The sequence below is a fragment of the Micropterus dolomieu genome, linkage group LG01, assembly GCF_021292245.1.
Source record: "Micropterus dolomieu isolate WLL.071019.BEF.003 ecotype Adirondacks linkage group LG01, ASM2129224v1, whole genome shotgun sequence".
NCBI classification, from domain to species: Eukaryota; Metazoa; Chordata; class Actinopteri; order Centrarchiformes; family Centrarchidae; genus Micropterus; species Micropterus dolomieu.
In genome coordinates, this window is record NC_060150.1 from 42,624,739 (window position 1) to 42,647,725 (window position 22,987).

At 39.9% G+C, this 22,987-nt stretch overlaps 1 protein-coding gene across 2 annotated transcripts in view; it reads left to right on the forward strand.

Moving 5' to 3' along the window:
* LOC123961428 (dipeptidyl aminopeptidase-like protein 6) overlaps positions 1 to 22,987 on the forward strand; it is a 238,933-nt gene that overhangs the window by 16,779 nt on the left and 199,167 nt on the right. Inside the window, exon 1 of one of the 2 annotated variants that reach the window (XM_046037031.1) lies at positions 3,674 to 3,803. The exons of the other annotated variant lie outside the window; for it this stretch is intronic. Within the exon in view, the coding sequence (XP_045892987.1) occupies positions 3,753 to 3,803 (51 nt within the window). The 5' untranslated portion in view covers positions 3,674 to 3,752. Of the gene's footprint in view, positions 1 to 3,673; positions 3,804 to 22,987 lie in introns of those variants that run through there. 2 annotated transcript variants of the gene reach the window in all.

A 22,987-nucleotide genomic window follows, 5' to 3' on the forward strand; every position in this document is an offset into this window, starting at 1 on the left:
GTTAAAACAAGATTTGTTCTCCTTGACATGATACAAAAATAGATAATTATCCTGTGCATATTATTGAGCTGAATGCCAGTGACAGATCTAATTAAGCGATGTCAGTATTTGCAGTGGTCCATATACAAGTAAAACAGCGACTTTACTTTTATTTATATACAGTATCTGTTCTGTCATGACAAGGCAGTTATGGCAACTTGAGCTAACTAGTGAAAAAAACTGCTCAGTATTCATAGGGAAGCTCAATTCTTAATCCTTAATGTGTTCAGTATGAATCCTGACCAACAGCAGGGAGAGAGAACACAAGAGTTTAAATGAATGTACAAACAAGATAAAACATCTTTTAGGACTTTGAGGGCTTTGTAATTAAACACTGTAAAATGAATGTTTACTGTAGGCTGGTAGGCTGTGTAGTTTGAATAGTCTCTCAAACATCACTTTTAAAGACACCTTCACCAAGGCCATAAGCCATTCTTTACATTAACAGCCAAGTCAGCCTTCTCTCCAAAAATAATTACATTTCTTAATTTAGTATTATTAGGGTTGCTTGTTTTTGTTCTGTTTTTCTTTTCTAATAAAATGGCTACAGCGAGCATACATTTTATTTTTAATCATGTCACTGAGTCTAAAAAGATTAAATGTTCACAACAAGAATGTCACCTCATGTGACCTGCCCGCCGAATAAGAATGGAAACGTTACCTAAACATAAGCTGATACTGCATAGTGTGGAATGAAATGTTTTGGTGCAGACAGAGTAAAAAGTGAACCCCATTATACTTGCTTGCAAGCCTAGTTATTATTACTGCTATTATTTTTAACCTATGCTTGTGTACACAACGTTTCCTGTTTTGTCTCAGTCAGTCACCACAGTGTATTTGAGTGTTGATGCTTGCAGCTCAAATTCTGCTTTAGGTTTGTTGGAGGTTAGGAAGGGCTGCCTTGTTTACTGTAAAATGTATTCATACTCCAGTTAAAGTATTTTGTGTCTCATGGACATTGAAGCTTAGATAAATAAAACACTTAATTCTCACTGTGTCTCTTGTGCCTGTTTTGCTTGGTCCCTCACAGAATGAACAAATTATCAGACTAATGAATGAATACCTTTTTAATTTCTGGATCAATAAGGTGAATCACAGTAGGACACAGCTTTTGTCAGGGTTAACCGATGCGTGGTTGCCACATTATGTACCCACTCATCGCTCTTCAACAAATGTGAAGTTGCATGTTTCAAACACTGGAAGAGAGAAGAAGGGGTTGTTTCAAATCTGCATATTGAAATATTACGATTTATGTCCAATACCAAGGTTCAGTGCTAACATAGGAAGTAGTGTGCTCTGTAGCAAGGCAGAGAGTAAGGATATAGAGGATGAGGAAGTTAATTCTCTTGTGACTTTCATGCTGGAGTTTGTGTACCATCACAGACCTTCACTGAACCTTTGCCTTTGAAAGGTATAACCATGATCTTTCCTGTGTTTCACTTTCTTAACACTTCCCATACCTTACTCGTAGTCTCTTTGCCATAACAATGAACTTTCCATCACTTTAACCATACTGTGTAGATATTGTAGAAAGTGTAGAGTCGCATTTATGTATGAATTCACTTATGTGTGGTCATTTTTAAGTGGTTGTATATGTGTTTAAAAACAACAGCATCTATGTACAGTAATGTTGCAGTTCACTTCTGCCAGCAGTTTGTGGTTCTCCATTTTGGAGTCGGGCAGCAGCTGTCAAGACTACAGCACATTTTCTCTCCCCAGCAGAGCTCCCATGCAGCTCGGTAGTTTTGGCTACTGTCTGCTCTGTGACAACTCAACTGCGTGTTTAGGGTGTAGTAGCACTTACCCATACCTGGCCAGCCATTTTCTCTGAGAGTCTTAACATCAGGCAGCTGATCCTGCGTGGCCAACATTGTTTTTACAGATGTCCTTGGCTGCCACACCTGCACGTGATGAATTCCAACTTGGCCCGGTGTGTCTAGCAGGGGGAATAAACAACATGGTGAATTCAATATTGCATCTGTAGAACATGGCAGCTCGGGGGGGGGTCAAGGTTTGATACATAAACCTGATTAAATGTGGCGCTATCTGCGAAGCGCAACGCTGTTATTTACCGGAGTTATATCCCGTCAGTTAAAGATGATGTGTTATGAAGGTTATCCTTTAAGATTTTGACAGAAAGACTACATGGAGTAATTATTCGTAACAAATGCAGACACAGTAATGAAGCAACGCAGCCAGCTACCTATCTTTGCAACTGCTGTGTTCTCCCTCTGTCAGCAGTCCAGCTGGAGTCGGGGGAGCCTGATGCCCCCATTAGGTTGTTTTGACAGCCTTATCCACAGTAATTAATTCCAGGCACTTTTATGTGAGACATGCTGTTTGCACTTCCCAGTTGGGGGGACCTTTTCCCGGTGAACTGCTGCTGTGAGTTTAGGACGCTCAGCTGCCTGGCTGCATCATCAGTGTACTAGTGCAGTACAGTAAACACTGAGTGTCTGAACTCCAAAGATACACTTTCAGACTGATATTGATTTATAAAGCTTGAGAGAGCGAGAAGTAAGGCAGCCTTCATCTTGAAAGCTGGTGATACAGAGGGCTTGGTCTTTTGAAATGGTGAATATTAATACTAAAAATAATATTGAAGGTAAAAGTAGCAGTCTCGATGCGTTAACATCTAGTACATGCAATTAGTTTCCTTTTTATATACCTCTTTTGTGATTTGTTATTGATATAATGGAAATCAATAAGATCTAGTACCTTTTTCTTGGGGACCTAATGAACCTGATGTTTTTATTACAATTTGTTAGCTCTGTTTTAGGTGAATAACAAGATGTGTGTGTGGTTATAAAGACTGCTGGTGCAACCAAACGTAGTGTACAGACAGTACGCAGTAAGTTGAAAATTGGAAACGTCTGATGCTGTTTGTGGACTGTCTGTGTGGATGATGTTTCAGTGCCACATTTGGTCACCGGACAGTGAAACTTTTTGGGGAGAGCTGGCTTTGAATAAAGGAGCCAAAAGATTTACAGTAAGTAAGGAAGACGCACTGAGGGAGATCACCAAATCCTCTTCAATCATGACGACCTTTTAAGGTTTTGACTACGCATCAAAGTCCATCATTCAGATGTAGCCTGGGAGGATGCACCCCTGATGTTCATGATAGCAGTTTTTTTTTCATGATCCTGACTATCATGTGTGTAAATTTACAGCTGAACTGTGGTCAGTTTTCTGCAGGTTAAAGCCTATAGCTGTCCATGACATTTAAGTGATCCCCTGCAGCAGCTTGGACACGCACCGACTGTCAATTTCCCAGTGATGAATGTGAGGAAGAAGGATTTTATGTTCCACTGACATTAAAAGGGGGGAAAAAAAGCTTCTTCTGCGCATCTCCCTGCCAGAGTAAAGCGATGATTAGGAGTGGTTCATGAAGCACTCAAACTTAACTCCCTCTTCGGTTTTTGCTCCCCCTGTATGATAGGCTACTGTTTGGTATGCAAGGAAGGACAACTCGGCTGATACACATTTTCACCAGCACACCGAGGAGAGCCCACGTTGTTTTCCCTTTTTTTTTTTTTTTTTTCTTTCTTTTTTTTTTTTTTTTTAAATCAATCCGTTAGGTTGTAAGCCCACCCACTTATGAACTGGCTCAGGTCTGGCTGCGAACTGGAGGGGACGGGGATCTGACAGAAGCTGTCTAAAAGTCTACAAATCGAACCGCTCGGACGCCGATCAGACTCGCGGAGGAAGGAAAAATGAAAGAAAAGAATCTGATTGAGACTGCAAAGATGCAGGGCAACGTAATGGTAAGGTGGCTGTTTGACGGGCTTTCGCACACATATTGCATGACGCCGATAAAATGATGTCGATCCTTCTGCTACTCGAATCTTTAGGAAGTAGCCTACAGTATCCCGTTATCCACCTGCGCTTTGGTGCACGACCGAAGCTTATATTTCACATGTTACATTTGGCATTTTGCATCTGTGGGATAACACACTGTGGTGATTTCTGATAGTTCACGCCCTTTTTGATTTCACGTGTCCTTCCCTGCTTGCAAGTAGAGCCGACCTAACGGAGCCAGGGAGGATGTGAATCACAGTTAAAGGAGTTGGAAAGTTTTTGTCCTCTTTTTATGGGGCTGATCATAATGACTGCCGACTTTTGGCTTTGTCCCTTTTGCCTCGTGAAGCTTCTGAGGACAGAGGTAACCTTTTGCCCAAGGAGGGTCCCATAAATATTTTACTGCATCTAAAGCGGCGCAGATATTACCCTGGCTGTCCTTATGCTGGAAGCTGCAGGCAGCTATAGGGATGTGAGGGGAAATGACCTGTGGGGCTCTTCCTGATATTAAGGCCCAGTGTCATGACTTTTAAAGGCTTTTGATTCCTTCAGCTTTTGATCTGGGGAATATTACAGTTCATTGTGCATCAACACATTATTTCGTGCCTCTGCTGATGTTGTCTTAACATGGGCCACTCACTGATTTTACTGAGCCTTAATATCAGTATGACCAACTTATTCGTTCCCGGGCAGTTTAGTTTGATGCTAATTTTTTGATTTGCCCCATGATTGCTTTATTTATAGCTGAATAAGCCTGCTCTGCTAGCACTCAAGGCCATTTTGGAAGATGTGGGACACAGCTGTGTGGAGTCAGGCTTTTCTAAATGGTTCCTTCACCAAAGACACTCTTTTACTCCCTGTGGCCTTATTTTGTGCGGAGATGTGCGGAGTGTGTTTATCTCTCTTATCCCTGCATAATGAAAAGTAAACACGGGTGTTTATCATGAGGATTTTGGTCAATTTCCAAATCAGAGAGTCACTTGTGCTGAGTGAGATATAAAGTGATTATTTTCATTCCAGCAGGCAATTGCACTGCAGTCCTATTTACATTTGACAAAGTTTTGAATCTAGGGAGAATCTGGAGCCTGAAGCAGTCAGTAAGACCGTATCTGAAGAAGGGATGCTATCAGAAAGAAAGTAAATTGAGGTGTTGATAGAACCACTCAGGCTCTTGAAAATTAGATTTAAGTTTCTTTTATCACTGCCCGGCTAGGATGGTGGAATGAATGCCAGTACAGATAGAATGGCTGGCTGTGACAGTACACCACATACAACTCCAGTGACAACATAAAGGACATAAGTGCATGAAAAAAACATGCAATGAGAACACGGTGTCATCTCCGGGCATCAAATACCGACGCACAAGGTACCCTTCAGTGTCCAGATGAGATGCCCAGGGCTTTTAAGTAACTCCAATGTAACCCACCTGCTGTCACGTGATTTACTTATAATAACCCAAAACACAATCATTTCCTAAACCTAACCAAGAAGTTTTGGTACCTAAACAAAATCATACCGTTTTGCTACACCTAAAGGTGTTTAGTATGGGCTGACTTTTGTGTATTTATCATATGGCTTTGGGGAGGAAGCTCCAGTTAAGAAGTTCTCTCCTGCCTCCTAGTGACCTGCAACTTCTTCCAGAAGGAAGACACTGAAAAAGATGGTGAGCTGGGTGGAGTGGGTCATCAGTGGTGTGTGTGTGTGTGTGTGTGTGTGTGTGTGTGTGAACAGTATATGGAGTCCAGTGTGGGAAGTTTTGCCTTGATGCTCTGCTGAACCAGCAGCTTAGTTTAGTCCTTTTTTTTTTTTTTTTTTTTTATTTAATCAAATGTTTTTTCCCCTCTTAGCTTAAGGTGAGAGTGAGATGTAGGCTAGTCCAGCCAACTCACTAAATGACTCCTCCTTAAAAAGAGTTGGAGAAACACTCCTGCAGGAGGAGTGCACTGAACATGCAGTGAAATTGCACCCAGTAAAAATAAATATCTCCAGAATGGCTCCATCTCTGAGAGGAGTCTGCTGCCACACTCACACACCACAGTGAGATCTACACGTTTAGTCCAGAACTGAACCAGGCCTCATTGTAGCTAGGGCTGGGCAATAAAATAATGACAGTTATCGCAGTATAATTTTCCTCAATAACAATATGATAAATGTTCAATATATCGTCAATAAATATTTGCTTTAATTCATTTTAATCATGAACAAATTAGCACTTAATTCTTCTATTAAAATATTTTTTTTGTTGAAGGGGGGGAAAAAAAAAAAAAAGACCTGGAAAAAAGATTAACTAATCATATTTGTAGAAAAGATAGTAGTTTTGAATGTTCTACCGCAGACTGGTGAATTGATCCACTATTTGGCATTAAGTGTTTGTCACATTCTGACCATAAAGATAAGTTTAACCACAGAATTAACCATCTGGTTTCTTCAATTTTCACTCAGGAGCAAAAATATGCCTTTAAACTTGAAAGAAATAATGATTTGACACATATGGTGATGATTATCGATATCGAATGATATGAAATGTTTTTATCGTGAATGCCATATCGCCCAGCCCTAACTGTAGCTCTCAAGGTTTTTTGTTGCCCCTAGACAGAAAGAAATGCACATTCCTACCTTTCATTTTGTGCATTTGGATATTGATTGATTGTTTCCATCACCATATTGCTGTGTTCACATGACTGAAATCCTGAATTCACTGTTTGATTGATTGACTTATTTAGCTGTAACAGTATTCAACCTCTAGGGTGGAATTTAGCAGGTGGCAACATGGAAAGTGCATGACAGCAATGCAGACAATGTACTTTGGCTTCAGTATGACAGGTTTATTGCACCAAGTGATTGCTTCCTGCACAATAAGCCCCATACTCTTGGGACGGAGACTAACTGTTGTGTCTCAGTGGGAAGTCCTCTCAATAACAGGGAGAAATCTGCACCGCATGATTTCTGACCACCAAACACAACGGTTCGACATTGTTGTCTGCAAGTGAAACAGTTAGTACTTGAAAATGGATGCCAAAACACCCCCAAGGTGTTATGCCTGCACAGGAAATTGCAGCTAACCGTCTGTATTTAGATGCCTAAGGGCCGGGGGTAATGACAGCAAAGATGTTACCAAGGGATACATATGCTATTATCTCCCGCGTTCACTTGCAGTACAGCGTAGGGAGCCCTGCGCGTTTGATGTCTACAAATGTACAAGTTTCTGGCACAACCGTGAGACCATACTGAAAGAGCTCAGACACTCATTCTTCATCTCTTTCACTCTGTTTGTGTCTAATTGTTTCTCTGACATAGCCAGACATCCCCCTTCAAGGGCACAGACAGCGGTGCTGTTGAACAACTAATGATTTGCTTCTCTGGGCTGAAATGAAAAAGAAAACAATATATACAATGGGCGGAGAGATTTATCGCTGTAAAAGATGAGAGGCATTCAAAGGACTAACCCAGAAGGGTCTTGTTGTCATGGTTATTATATTTGAGACTGTTTTTGAGTTCTCAGTTTGAGTAAACATTGGCACAGCTCCAGTGAGGGCTTCCTTTGTCTCATTAACTCGAAAGTCTTAATTTATTTATTAAACTTTATTATGATCTAACACAAGTTCCCTACTGGGAAGTTATTTTACTTTTTACTCTACTTTTGAATATTTAAGCACAAAATCTATGCCACATGATAAAAGAATGAATCACTATTAAACACAGATACTATCAACTAAATGACCTGATAGTCATTAGGGTTACAGTCATGTCTTACGGATATCAATATTTCAAAGTTATTAGGGATAACTTCATCAATCATATTGTCACAATATAATTCCTCCAAAAGTCGATGTAATTGATAATACTGACTTGACAATATTGACCTATTGCCCAGCCTCAAAAGAGAAAGTCAAAAGCTACAAACAAGGCTTTCCTTCTTAAATGTTGAACGTTTATTACTTTAAAGATACTATTCCACCAGACAACAGCGACAAGCTGTACAAACTCGCCACACCTTTGTTGAACATATGTCTAATTTGCTGTCCATTATGTTTTCCCCCAGAGCACAGACTGGAGGACAGATGTTGTCCTGTTTACATACTGAACAATGCCTCTGTTTTGTACCTCAGAACAGCTGTTTCGGCATATTACAACTGCTTGTTCTCCTTCAGGCTGATTGGTGCATTTTGACGGAGGACCACCCTGTATGATTTGGTGCTCCACTACACAGTTAATGCCTTTTCAATATAATCTTCATGGCTGCGGGCCAACTTGTAGTTGATATGTCAATAGCTCACTTCACTTGTTTTTGTGCCCGCTCATTTCAAACCACGTGAAGAAGTGAAATCACAGCGCTGTTTGTCCACCTCCGCATGCATGCTGCTTTATTGATTGCGGTGCAATGCCTGCTGCACCCTGCACCATGATTTTCCAGACATCTGGTATCTGTGCACCTGTTACCTGCTAACTTGTAGTGAGTGAGTCAGCATTGCCATCATAGCTCTTTTGGCTTTGCAGATGCTGCATTGTAAGGCTTTCAAAATATTAAACAGGATCTGAAATAAGGTGTTAGACACATTGTAAAGACTTTCTGAACAACACTGTGATGGGAGGAGCTGTACAGGGCTGCAGCTAATTATTAATTATAAAATAATGTGTAGACAGTTTTTTATGTAATGAATTAATCAAGGGATTTTCAAAGTATGAGACTGTGGACCTTCCTTCAGTTTGGAAGAAGGTGCCTCCTCACACCATGTTAGTTTATTTATTTATTTTTGCTCAGGTTCTGGATACACATGCGATTATTATGATGTTATTTGACCCTATGGACACCTAATATTTGTTTGACATAACGTCAAACTATACCAAATACATACAAAAAGGTCTGTCCTAGGCATTTATTAGTTTCTGACTCTGGGGAAAGTGTTAAAGACAGTACACTTTCCCAAAACCACTGTAATCACACAGATCATTTCCTTCTGATAACTAATATAATAACTAATGTAATACTTTTTTCACTTCCATTTTCTGAGCTTCCCCAAAAACAGTTTGAAGCTACCCTTTGGAGGCCTGATCCCACTTTGAAAACCTCTGGATTGTTCAATTAGTCAAATTTCAGAAAATTGTGAATCACCAGTTCCACCAGCTTTACCAGTGCTTGTTTTTTATCAGACAAACAATCACAACCCCAAATATATTGAATTTATTGTGATTATAAAACAGAGAAATACACAAAAATATTTATTTGTAGATTAAAAATAAAGTCTTTGCTCTTTTATAATGCATAAAATAAATAAATATATTTATTTATTTTTAAAGAAATAAGTCTGTAATGAGAGTATGTTGTTATAAACTGATTGTGCAAAGTGAGTACTCCAGCTTGCGCTCTTATTTTGACATTGGTCACGGGGAGGCTGTGGATATTGATGAACTTGATTGGGGTCAGCTTCTTGCAAAATCTGGAAAGCAAGGCTGGGATTTGATTTATAGTGACCTTTATGCGGGCCGCAGTTTTTCAGCGGTGCCATCAACAGCAGCATTTCATTAGGCACACTGGAATCCATCATACTGAGTGTTTCCTCTTTGTTTGTCAAGCAATCAAGCGGCGCTTACAGATGGCTAGAGTTATCAACTTTTGCAGCATTGTTGCTGAAACCTTACTGTATGACAAGCGTAGTTAGTTGGATTTATTTGTAAATCATTTTTAAATGTGTCACCTAAAGACTTTTTGGTTTGCATTATTCACTTGTTTGTCCATATGTTTGAGTTGCACAAAATGACTGCAATTGAGGAATGGTGGAGCTGCGGATCAATTCCAGTAATTTAAGGATCACTTTATCTGATGTTGAAATTTCTAACTTTCAAATTTCACTCTCACTGCTCTGCAAGTAGGGGGTTTTGCTAAAAGCGAACAACATTTCAACACATTTAGTTCTCAAACCAAGAAAAGCAATGACGGAATAGTTTTGTAATGACATCATCCAACTGTACATTGTACTTTTCTTTAGACACTTCTGCTGGATCACTGCTTGAATCATATATCTCTTAAACATTTCTAATTTAACTAACTAACTATGAAAGTGTGACTTTATAATTAGTTTTAAGTTGTCTGTGTCTGAGGAATTCACAAAGAGTGACCACTATCTCCCACTGAAATTTGTGCGAATGTCTTGACCTTTCAGGAGATTTTCCTATCCGTGTAAATTGTTATGTGAATTGGTGCCCTGTCCTAACCAACTTAGTATTCACTTAAATGCTATTGTGAACAGTTATCATTCGGTTAAAGGCATTAAAATATTGTGGTGTGGTGTTCCATCCTGCCTTAAAGAGCAAATTAAATTAAAATCATTTGTCTGAGTCTTAGCCTGACACAATAGTCTGTTTCAGTTTCTTTTACTCCATGCCAATAGTAAGATGCCAGCGAACACAGTGACTAATTGTATTCTTTTGGCATGAAAATGCAGCCATTCAAAGTCATAGAAGATTCAAAATAATGGTTATTGGTATCAAATCCATATTGAGTGAATTACAGTTTACTTTATTTTTATTGTTGCTCCATTCATTTTATTCACACTACAGAGATAATGAATATTTAAACCTGTTACGATGGCATCCCACCATGTGCTGTGTCTTGTTTTTACTTCCTCATGCATGGAAATGTCCCACATAAAATCCTTGAGATATTCAGAAGCATTTACCGTCCTTGCGCATACAGTATCTGCCGTCTCTGTCTGTTGCACCCTCTCCCCGGCCTTGAGCAATCAATCACCACTTAGCCAGGCTACACCATGCTGGGTGCTCCAGCGAAATAATGAGTATACAGTAGCTGAATATTTCATACAGCCCGCCCCATCCATCCCTACATTGTTTGCATCTTGAGATTGAGGACGCGTGCTAGTTAAAGTCTGATTGCTGCGATGTTCATCTTTTATGAGGAGATGCTGTAATTGGGCTCGTTCAAGTAGTAGTAGTCTATGTCTTTCTTCTGTTTTTATGTGTAGTTATTCATCATAGTGAAACTGAGATAGTCCCTTCGTGAACGCTTCATATGCTGCATATGAGTGACACTTACTTTACTCTTTTCATGGAAAAACATGGACGAGGTGAATCCAGTTAAAAATCCATGATCCCTTATTGATATAATAAACTGTCATGAAGGAGTAGAAATATGTTGAAGGTATCGGTGGTTTGCATGGTTTCACATTCATTTTACGTTGTACTTTGGTCCCTGGTTTCCAGATAATTTACTACAGTATGAAAATCAATTAGAATGATAATTTAAACCATGGAAAGAGGGAGGTATGGTAGATAGGCACTCACTTGCATTTAAAAGTAGGGACCACTTTGAAATATGTACTTGTCGGTACATACAAAAGTGCTAGAGATTTGAGTAGGCCACAGTGAAGTTTACAGTTGTAGCCCATGAAGCTCATGTGGAGGGAAAAAAAAAAGCTAATTAGAATGGTGTGAAAAGCAAAATGTAAATGTCTGTTTCTCACATTGAAAGCATTGCTGCTGCTGTTGTGTGCTTGAGCGCTCCTACATACCTGTGTAAGTTTGTCTTCCCACAGCTGCATTACCACATAACCTTGACAAAAAACATAAGGGTGGAGAAACATTCAGTGTGATGGATTACACATCTCAAGCAAGTTCCAAGTCTCCGCAAGTTGATTTTCTTATAGTGCACTGGAATTAATGGAAATTGCCTGCAAGGAAGAAAATTAATCTAAAAGCATATGTTATACTCTGGAAAGTGGACAGCAATAGCTGTATATGCCATTTGTAGTCATCGTGGTAAAACATCCAAAACCACCAGTATAGTTTCTTAAGCTTGTGTGCTTTCAGGCCGGTGTAGTGAGGTTTGGCTCTGTTTGAACAGGAAATGTTCTGAAAGGACATCACACAATAAATGGACAGCATCGTAATTAGAGGCTAATTTGGTGGTCTGTTGTATAATGCCAGATGTGGATGCAGTGAAGAAGTGAGTCTGTGTACAGTGTATATAAAGTATGAGTGTATAACGTCTGTTTCTCTTATTGTAATTATCTCAGCCTGACAATGAGAAGCAATAACGTGAACGATGTTCTTCTCATGAAGGCCTGCTTTTTTCCCCTTGCTGGTGAACTCTGTGTTTGTGCTCAGCATTAATGATGATTTCCCTCAGTAACACTCGTTAGGACTCTGACATGATAAGCTGGTTTCCACCACTTACTCATGGCATTGAGTGTAATTGCATTTCACAGGCAACTGTGTGCACAGAATGAGCAAGCGGACGACTCAATGACTCAATTTGTCTGAAATCGCTACATCTCACTACATCACTACACTGTTTACCATCTTGGGTGTGTGTGTGTGTATATATAGATGTTTTAGATATTTCTAAACAGAGATAACCTGAAGATAAGCTTGGTAAAATGGGGAGAGATGCTGAAAAGGCTGTAGTGCAGTTACAGTCTGTTAAACGAGGTATGAGGAGAATTTAGGTGAATGACGGAGAGAGGCAAAATGACTGATAGACAGATGGACCGCGGGGGGAAAAAGGGGGCAATGCCAGTTTTTTGACTTTCAAATTGGACCACACGGTCCAGCATGATGAGGGAGTTTGGAAGCCTATTTGAAAACTAAGCTGAGGAAAACAATTCGGCCAGAACTCTGCCAAGATTAGCCGCATTCTGTGAGACTGGGCAAATAAACATCTTTCTCACTCGGACTCTGACTAAAATCTACAACAGCAAAAGGTAGCAGAAGCTCACGACAATGAAGGCACAGACAAAACCGAGTGGAGATGAAAAATCATCCAGTCATGAATATGGACATGGAAATCTTCCAGCTGGAATGTGTTTAGGGTATTTGCCATTACCCTTCAAGTGACATTCAAGTTTCTTCCCATTTCCTGACTTTGCTCAAACTATGCTCTTTCATTCAGAGTTTCCACTATTGATTATTTAAATCTAATAAAGGCTGTCACAATAAATCTACTGGCCTAAAATCTAATCTCTAAAATATCAGAAGTAGTGAAATAGAAAAAAGGGGAGAGTGTCTATCACAACTTCCCTGCGCCCAAGGTGAAGTCCTCAGATGTTCCGTTTTGTCCAACCAGCAGCCAGAAACTCAAAGATGTTTAGTTTACAGTGAGATAAAACAGAAAAGCAGCAAATCCTCACAGTTGAAGAGCAGAGACCAGCAAATGTTTGGAATTTTTACTTGAATGATCACTCAAATTATGATCCGATTACTAGGGCTGGACGATTTCACCAAAAATCTAAATCGCGATTAATTGAACATTTCACCTCGATTATGATTATTGAACGATTATTTTGTTTTTGGATGTTGTCTTTTGCCATGATATTTCACTGACAAGGTTTGTACTGTAAATATGCTCAATTATTAAAGCTGTGTTTAGTTTTTCACAGATTTCACAAATCCATTAGGTTATCCAAATTTTAATAGATAAGTTAATGTTGACGTCCACATTATGGAGACATGGTTCCTCTATATTCGGCGCGTTGCTGCTGATGAATTATGACCGCTGCTACTAAAATTTCACTCAATTATTTAATATCAATGCGGAACAAATGATTTTCACCCGCACACTGTGTGAGCACGGTAAATCACGCTTTGCTAGCTTCCTCTCCTCATTCATCGAAGGACATCTACGTGACAGGTGCAGCGGAGTTAGGTCTTTTCACTGCAGTGCAATGTGTTTTGCGTACCGATTGAGTGGACGAGCGTCAGAAAGTGATGCTAAGCGAGTAAGAAGTCTGGTAGCAGTAAATGTACAGTGTAGGTCTGTCTGTTGTTTCCACAACTACTGTGCTTCAGACTCTGGTCTGAAGGCTGAGCAGGACTGGACGGGGCAGAGTCACGTTACTACACATGCGGCAGGATGTTTCAAGAGGAAATCAACAAACACAGTATTAACAGGATTAAATAAACGAAATAACCGACATGGGAAAATTACGTCTGTTAGAGGCTCCAGCCCTACTGATTACTGATTCATTTCTGCTCATCAAATAGTTCTAGTTTAATTTTGTGCATCATGATGGATGGATGATATGATGTTTATTTTCATATTACAATTTTCCTCATTCTAAAATGAGCCACAGCAAAATGCATATGATGAAATCGTAAAATAAGAGAAGACATTTAATCTCGAGAATCTTTCGCTCTTTTATTTCATTTATTATGATGAGCAAGGATATGTAAACAAACTCTTCAAACACCAGCGGGGTATTTTGTTATATGGTTTTCTGCTGTAGGAGAGTCTGTTCTAAAAGCTTTATGATCAGCCTATAGCACCCTTTTCTCTCTGCCTTATGCCATCAGGCAATCTATGATTAATCTGTGCCATTCGATTCCTGGCAGAGGAAGTTGGGGAAACTGCCGGCTACCATTCTGGGCAATGATGTACAACTCAGTCAAACGGGGTTCTTAGCTTGCCTCCCCTGTCTCCCTGCTGCAGGGAGGGCTTTGTGCATGGCCGTACACAGGGAATTCAATTAGCCTTTTCTCTAGTACACTCTCAGAGTCTTGTCCATCTTGTAAGCAAGCAGCTTCTGTTACAACTGTGACATCAGACAGATGCCCGGCCTGCCTGTTCTGCGCTGTTGTTGTACTCCCTGTCGTGTGGCAGAGGTGCCATAGGCAGTTCTCCTGTTAGAGTGGCTGTCTAATGAGATCATTAAACGCTAGCCAGACAGAAAATGAAAAAGCACCTGTTGTTGAGGAGAATGTTGTGTATTCCCTAAACATTAGAAGAATATTACCTCACAGTGCATTGGGAAAACGCTCTGCACTGCTAAATTAACTTTTGTGCGTCTGCGCCTTGTGTAGCTGATGTATTATTAATTATGATATGGATTTAGGGATTCATTTGAATTAATTGGTGGCCTCTTGAATGCCTCACAGACTGCCTTTTTCTCTACTCATTAGATGCAACACAAAGGGCACAATCATGCCATGCATATTTGAATCGTTTTTTCAAACTCTGGAAAATTTTAGTTTAGTATTTCTTCAGACAATGAAAACGCAAAGATTCAGCTGTCTTCCTAGTTAGCTGTGATGTGGTTCATTAAGAAGAGACAACATAATCCCAAAACAGCAACCACAATAAAAAGAACCTCAAAATGTAAGGTTTGATGGGTATAAGGAGACATTTAGCATCTGATAGCAGTTACTCATGCTTGCAAAGGCTGGAGTAATGCGCTGAAGGGCATGGAGTCAGGATGAGGTGAAATGTCTCCTCAATGTGGGCAGATACATTTCTCTGAAGATTTATTATGACTCCTCCCTAATGCCAGAGTCAGTAACTTCGCAGTGTTGAGGTTGAGGTTATCAAAACTCTGGCACATAAAGCTGCTACAGGGAGTGTGAAACTTCTTCATTTACTGTAACTAAAACAAACAAAAATGCTGAACAAAGTGAATTCACAGGATGATTTAACACCAAATGGTTTAATTATAAATTTGGTTAGAAGTTGCAGGACATACCTCTTAGTAATACATAGCTGCATTTCTCATATGAGCAAGTGATATACAGTTTTTGGACTTTATTTATAACATTTCTGCTCAGCTACAGAAGTCTAGGGTCTATACTGTATATTACACACAGACTGAGCTGTAGTGTCTCATACAGGCAGCTCGGTGAAGCTGAAGTAATGGATTACTGTAGCATCCCAGGCTAATTTGCCGGTCCCCACTGATCGGGCAGATGCTCACTGGCAGGTATCCACCCCAGCAGTACAGTATGGGCCTAGTGGCACACTGGTGCATCTTTACACACATATACATACACAGACATGTTAATATCAAGTGGCAACCTCCAGTGTCGAAAAAGTGCCAACAACTGCTCCTTGAAAGTCCACTTGAGAAATTTAAATTGTTTTCTGCCTCTATAACTAATTTCGACCTTCATGACAACTGTGCAGGGAGCGGGTGTTTGTATAACTCACCCGTTTTAAATTAAAATAAGGCTTAAAGTTAAGCATAGTTAATTAAAAACATGGCAGCTTTGAGTGACAAGTGGGTGCCATAACCGGAAGCCAATTGTCAGGTGGTTCAGCAACCAGGCTTCATTCGGCCCGCGTCATCTCCACCTCTTCGCCCATTTTTGGAAAAGCCAGAGCTTCACAATCGGTCCAGCGACCTTCTCAGGGGTGACCCACCATTCTGTCACACCGGGTTGGTGTGGTAGACTGGCTTGTCGCGGCTAGGGCGGACAGTCATCGGGCACCACTGTACCCATAGAGTCCAGTGGAGGGCGGAGCCTGTGTGAGATGGAACAAAGGTTACGATAAGGTAATGGTATGGTGGTTCGACACGTCTTCTGAAGAGGTGGTCAGATGCTGAGGCAGTAGGGACACAGCTATTATGTCACGCATGTATCGGTAGTGATTTCTTGTAATACATTTATTGAGAAAATGGCTTTGAATATTTAATCTAAAATGATTTTTGCTGGTGTCTTGCAGACTTTTAGTTGTGAATATTGAGAAAATTAATAGATTTCATTTTGTCCAGGCGAAGGAAGCACAACAAGCTGTAAACACAACATGTTCATCAGCTATTTGCTAATTTTTTTTTAAATGAAAACTGTGCTGTGAGAGGAAACGGTGAAGATTCTGTTATAAAAACCAAAACAACGACCTGAAAGATGTTAAAATTGTCCGTAGAGCTGAGGGGGACTGCAGTGTAAGAGTGACCCCTTTCACATCACAATATATTTGTTACATGATTATAAAAATATAGATTATAGCACCTTTTTAAAAGGCAACTTAACACCAGCTGAAAATCTGGCTTTTGCTGACCCCCAGTTTTGTAGATGTGTAGTCCAGGGTATGGTTAGTACCCAATCTTTCAACCCACTTTTGAATGTAGGAGCAACAGAGTACTCTTTTTCCATCTGTTCTTTAAAGGAATTACTCCACTTTGATATTGATTTAGGGTAAAAAAAAAACAAACAAAAAAAAAAGGTGTACAAAAAAACAAAAAAAAAGGTCTCTGTGACTTTAGTTTGTGTCCATGTCTGTCTTCTCTCTTCGTCTCTGTGATGATTAAACTAAAACTCGCTTCAGCAGCGTTTCTGTCAGTATGTATTGATTGTAAGGGAAATACCTAGAGTCTGACATGGCTAATTTGTCATGAACAGTAGAGGTGCACACCCAATGCTACTTTACAGGTCCAATTCATCACACTGTATTGACTCGCCTCAGCTTCTTCCTGGCCATCAATTACAATCTTTGGTAAAGGCATCAGTGCTGTGCTCAGAAGATGCCTTTGTGTTTATCATAGATGGTATGAGAGTAGTTTGTGCTTGGTTTATTGACTGACCTGTGTTCTAGAGCGAGATATTCAGCTTTGGGATGTAGTTCACAGTAACTGCAGTAGTACTGGGCCTCTGCAGGAATATACCATATCTCACCTTGCATCAACTCCTTTTTTTTCTTTTTTTAACCCCATAACACACCTTCCAGTATTCTGTGTTTACCTTTCGACACTTCCCTTTCAGTGACATCTTCCTCAACACCTACTTCTATTCTACAAACCAATGGCATTTGATTTTTTTCCCCGGCGAACACAAGAGGAAAAAGCTGTGCAGACTGATAGATTTGGGCCATAATGAGACTGCTCTGACTCGCAGGCTGTCAGGTGAGAGTGTGTCTCAGTGCCCCCTGGAGCCTCGGAAAGGTCAACGTGCCTCTTAATCAAACATCAGGCAGGCTATCCTCACTGTCAGCTGGACGTTGCGGCTCACTCCCTGCTGAGTTTAAAGTTCAGTCCCATCTGCTCCATGAAACTTAACCCGAACCACAAAATGGCGACTGTTATTCACTCATAAAGCTGTCATGAGGTAGATTTGATAGCCGTTTATGGTGGGGCCTGGTAATGAAGAGGCTTTATGTTCTTTATATGAGCACATCTACATGGGATAGTGTGTATCAGTTACGCTTGAGGAGGTTTTTTTCCGACTTTAATAAGGTATACTTTTATTTATAGGGTGTTATTGCATATTAAAGATGATTTTAATACTATGAAGGTATGAAGCAGAATTGGGGGATGGGGTCTCTTTGGCTCAACCCTTTTTGTTCTGAAACCTTGAGAGGAAATTTCTATGGTGGACACAATTTCTCCTTTGGAGGAAAAAGCATCTGGTTGCTTTTTCTTTTTCTCAGCAGGGCATCAAAACATGTTTGATAAAAATTTACTTTTTATTCTATAAAAGAAGTGTTACTTTCTTAAATATGTTTCTAAGCGCCGCAGTCAAAAAAATGTTATACTTGTGATGTGCCGTCTCAAACCAAATAGCTGCAGCCTCAGAGGTGGCTCTTTGGAAATCAAACCTATAATGCTTGCCTAGGATTTATCTCAGTGGACTGAACACGTGGAACTCATTACTCATGTATCTTTTGACACATTCTTCTCTGCCAGAGCAAACCTCCTCAAAGAGGTTTGAAAATGAGTCCGCTCCCGTTTCTAGCCGTTTCCAGATAGCGCGTTTTAATATGAAGACGAGTCATTCATCTACAAAGCCTTGGCCAGGAGGAATGATACATTACTATGAGGCCTAATCAAGTTTGGTGTGGCTCATTGGTCCTCTGTGGGCTGCGGCACACTCAAGCACTACTATTTTCCGAAGGCAAATTGGTCGTGGGGATGATGTCCCCATAATGATTGTTTCTAATGTAAAGCTAATGTACTGGTGATCAAAGCTTGCCTCTGGAATTTTAATAGTGTGTGTGTGTGTGTGTGTGAGAGAGAGGTGGAGAGAAGGAGAAGATAATTGCCTCTCAAAAAGTTTACAGGAAAGTAATTAGGAGGAAAAGTTAAAAATGCGATGTGGTGATGACAATGAATATATAGTGGGGAAGAAAGTAGCGTTCAATGCTTAGTCATTCTCAATTCTAGTTGGTGGTAATAAGATAACTGACTAAAAAGGCACTACTGAATGAGATGATATATTTTGTCATATCTGCTCAGCCTGGAAAATGTCCTCTTCTACTGGGGACTCTGCTTTCATGTCAACAGTTATTTACATTTTTTACATTTAATGATTTTGTGTTTAAAAAAATAAAATAAATAAATAAAAGTCCAGACAAATTGAACAATTTCAATCACATTTTCCCAGAGGCCAACGTGACAGCAGATGTTTTATTATGTCTGACCAACAGTCCAAAACCCAAACATGTTTAGATTAAAATTAGAGAAAATGGAAAAAGCTGTTACTCACATGAAAAGGCTAGAACCAAAGAATATTTGACATGTTTTCTTGATAAAATTTATAACTATATATAAATATTTTTATGAAATCAAACTCATGTTTACTACTATTTATGGTTGGTTTTTTTGCACAAGCGAGGCTCATTGAACATAATTACACTCTTTAATTACCTTTTACATATGTTTTTGTTATTTTTTTGTGTCCGACATTCCTCCCACTGGAATCAAATGGCCTATGCAGAAGGCATTCACAGGACACGATGCAGCATGGCATTCTGAGTTAGTATTTAAAAATTTTATCTCGTGGTTTGCAGCCTCACTCAGCCGTATTAGAGCTGTATTAGCTACCCAACATGTCCTACTGCATTAAAAGTGTTTAACTGGTGAAACATGGGGTGGCTTTTCTTGTGATGTAGTCAGTAATTGTCACTAAAGTTAGTGCTAACCTGGATCAGTCATCACAAATGCAGCTAAAACAAGACATACTGTAGCTGTTTTAGCATTTTCCCAATAGCGGCTAATTATTAAAAAAAAAAACAAACAAACAAAAAAAAACACCACTGTGCGCACATGACTCAAATACATAAAAAATAAATAAAATGAAAATATAAAATTCGTAGGTGTAAAGCAGCAACGAAATGCCTTGATTTATCCGAAATACTGTTGCTTGATTAATTATGTAAACTTGTCACGACTACTTTTAATATATTTCACTAAAGATTCATAAATGCGCAATAATTCACAATTTGTTTAGCAAAAATTTCTGAAATTTGCTCTAAACTTGTGGTTTATATTTATGTCACAATATAACTTATGTGTGCTTTGTGTCTTTTTCCGAGTCAAAGTCGAAGTGACCAGTGCCAGGGACGCCAGCCATATTTCTCAGCTGGTACTCTGGCTGCAGTTAAATGAGCCGATGCCAAGTCTTGCCCTCTCTTTCTCAGTTTTTCTCTTGCTGTCTTCCTCATCTTGACCACATTCTCTCTCTCTCTCTCTGATAGATAGCTAGATAGATAGATAGATAGATACTCCCCCACCCAAGTTGGTCTTTGGTGAATTAGCTGCTGTTACTGTGCGCCCCTTTGCAAATGCTGCTTAGAGTTGTTGCATATGGATAGCACAATAAATTAAGTGTATTAATACAGCTGAATCATATTTGTAGTGGTCACAATCAAATGGAAGCGTATAATAAATTGTTGTTCACTCAGTCAAGTCTCTCCTAACTGAAATGCTCTTGTGGCTAAATAGGAGCAAATGTGCAGCCAGGATCAAAGGTTATGTGGAAAGCCTGAAACCAAAAGAGTGGAGGATGTTATAGCAGCAATGCCTATGGTGTTGAAAAGAAATGCTGAACAATTACGTGTGGGTGTAATTTCCACATGTCCACATTCTCTTGGCCATATAGTGTCTGGTAACATGGTTTCATTTTTTTTGCCCTGTCTGTGATTCCTTCCTTTCCCCCAGACATAATAAGAATAAAATAGAATAAAAAAAGTATAAGAAAAGCAGTTTTTCTGCTTCAGTAAAGAGAGGTTATTTGTGCCTTCTGAAGAAGGAAACTGCTGAGAAAAGGCCTGCATGCACAGCTGGCTCTTCATAGATAAGCAGAGGTTAAGAAGAACTCATAATGCTGTGGATTACTCTCATAATCACAATATCTTGCAAAATATTCAGGATGGTTGTGTTACAGGAGCTAATTGTGCCTTGCACAGCTAAAGACAGGAAGCCCTGAGAAACACAGTTGCACCACATCCTGCAGCCAATAGGAAGCAAAACACATAATATTTTATACATTAGTGCTCATGTAACTCAGTTTCTGACTTTTTTGGTGGAACGTGCACTTGTCAGGTCCCAAAAGATGGTGTGTGAAGGGAAGTTTGCCTCTGCTGTGGGTGGTTGTGTCTCAGGTCAAATCAACTGTGCTGTAATTAGTGAAAGCGACACTTTCTGCAACACAACAACTTCCCTGAAAATTGCTGAAAGAAAAAAAAAAAGTCACAAAAAAGTGACCCTCCAAATATCTCAGAATCTATCTCAGAAAAACGTTCACCTCGCTGAACACAAACTCAGTAGAAACTTGTTTGAGCATAATGAAGTCAGTGTAGATGCATTTTTTAATTAGGATATGCAAATAGTGTATTTATGTCAGTGTTTGTTGGGCTTTCATGTGCTCAACACCCCAGTTGTTAATAGATGTACTTTAAATTCAAAATGTTTTTTTTTTTTTTTTGATGAAATGTAAATTGTGTATTTCCCTTGTTTTTAATCCACTGTAAAATGAAATAAACAAAACTGTTTCAAGAAAGTAGTCAAACTAATGAGCAAAGTTTTGTCCACCTACGGTAAGAAGAAAACTTAGCAACAGTTGTTGTTAATTAGAATTTATTTTATGCATTTCATGAAACTATCCACTTGCACAAGCAAAACATCTGTCCATAAGAAGTGACGCTTTTACAGCTAATCCTTCACTTTAGTGTATGGCGCACTAATTGGCCTCCAATTTAGACTGCAACATAATTGCAGAATTATTTCCATGTAGCTTTCACTGTAACTAAGTACTCATTGAAATTCACAGTCTGGGAAATGAATTTCGGGACTGTGTTGCTTCATCGCTAAATTGAGCAAAATGTGTTCTCTAAAAAGGATTTTTGCAGTAGAGAAAGCCATATTGTCCCCTGGGAAATATATCAACATTTCTTTGGTGCTCCTGCTAAAATGAACCATGGGCGGCCATGCTCAGCCTCAGTATGGCTCTGTTGTGGAATCCAGACCGAGATAATGGCGTCTAGACAAATTTGTCATTGACATTTTGCATGTCTTTCTTGCACAGAAAGGAATACAAATGAATATGGCCGCCCTGTGAATGCGATGTTTGTGCAGCGGTGACTGCTGTCTGAGGAGTTTGTCTAACTGTGTCGGCTCTCAGTTATCATTAGGGGAAGGTGCTGTATGCCGTCAGTTGTTTTTTTTTTTTGTGTCGAAACTATAATTTCTGCAGTGTGTTTATGCAGTTCTTATCAAAAGAGTGAAGGCTGCAGGTTGAAAGAGGTGGAATAGATAATAAGACGTAGTGAAGCATTACAGATTGCTATAATAAATGCAGCATGGGGAATCGTTTTATATAGGATTTAGTCAATATTTGCCTTGTTTTGTTTGCAGCTTACAGTGTGCATGACTTTAGCCTCAACAAAATATTGAATATCTAAGTGCTGTCATGCAAACCTCCAGGGGGGGGTGAGGGGAGTGTGTGTGTGTGTGTGTGTGTTGGGGGGGGGGGGTCCAAACTGTCAGGTTTATCTCATGCATAATCACTTGCACAAATAATGAATGATAAGGCAAGAGCACCGTCAGGGCTTCATATCTGCAAATGAAATGCTTGCTGCTGCTGCGCTGTGATAGAAAATAGATGGAGGGAAATCACAGTAACCTCCATAGGGACAAACTTTGTTAGGGCATCACAAACAATGGCAAATAAGTGCACGTCTTTATGGCCTGCTAGAGCCACAAATAGCTTGTCAGAAGTGTGAACAGAGCAGTTGCCCTTTATTGCTTTTGGTGGTGTTATGGTGCCTTTGAGTCTCTCTGCTGCTCCACAATAAACGAGGAGCTGCTTGCTAACTCAGACCACGTTTACCTTTGGGGCCTGTGTGACTGAAATGCCCCTTTCATCTAGGAGGGATATGTCTGTCTCAATATCCCCATGGTGCTTATGGCGCTCTGCACACAGAGGAGGTGCAGCAGAAGAAGAGATAGAGGGATGTGCTATTTCTTTGTCCAGCATAGCGTATCCCCGTTTGTGCACCCTCTCCCACCCTTCTTCTAATCTCCGGGAGAAAGTGTGGAGAATGTGCAATCAGGACGGGAGGTGGGGGCATGTGGACCTGTCTACAATGAAACAAGGGGATGGTTGACAGACAGCGCATCCAGCTCTCCTCCGCTACATTTTGTTGAGGCCCCCC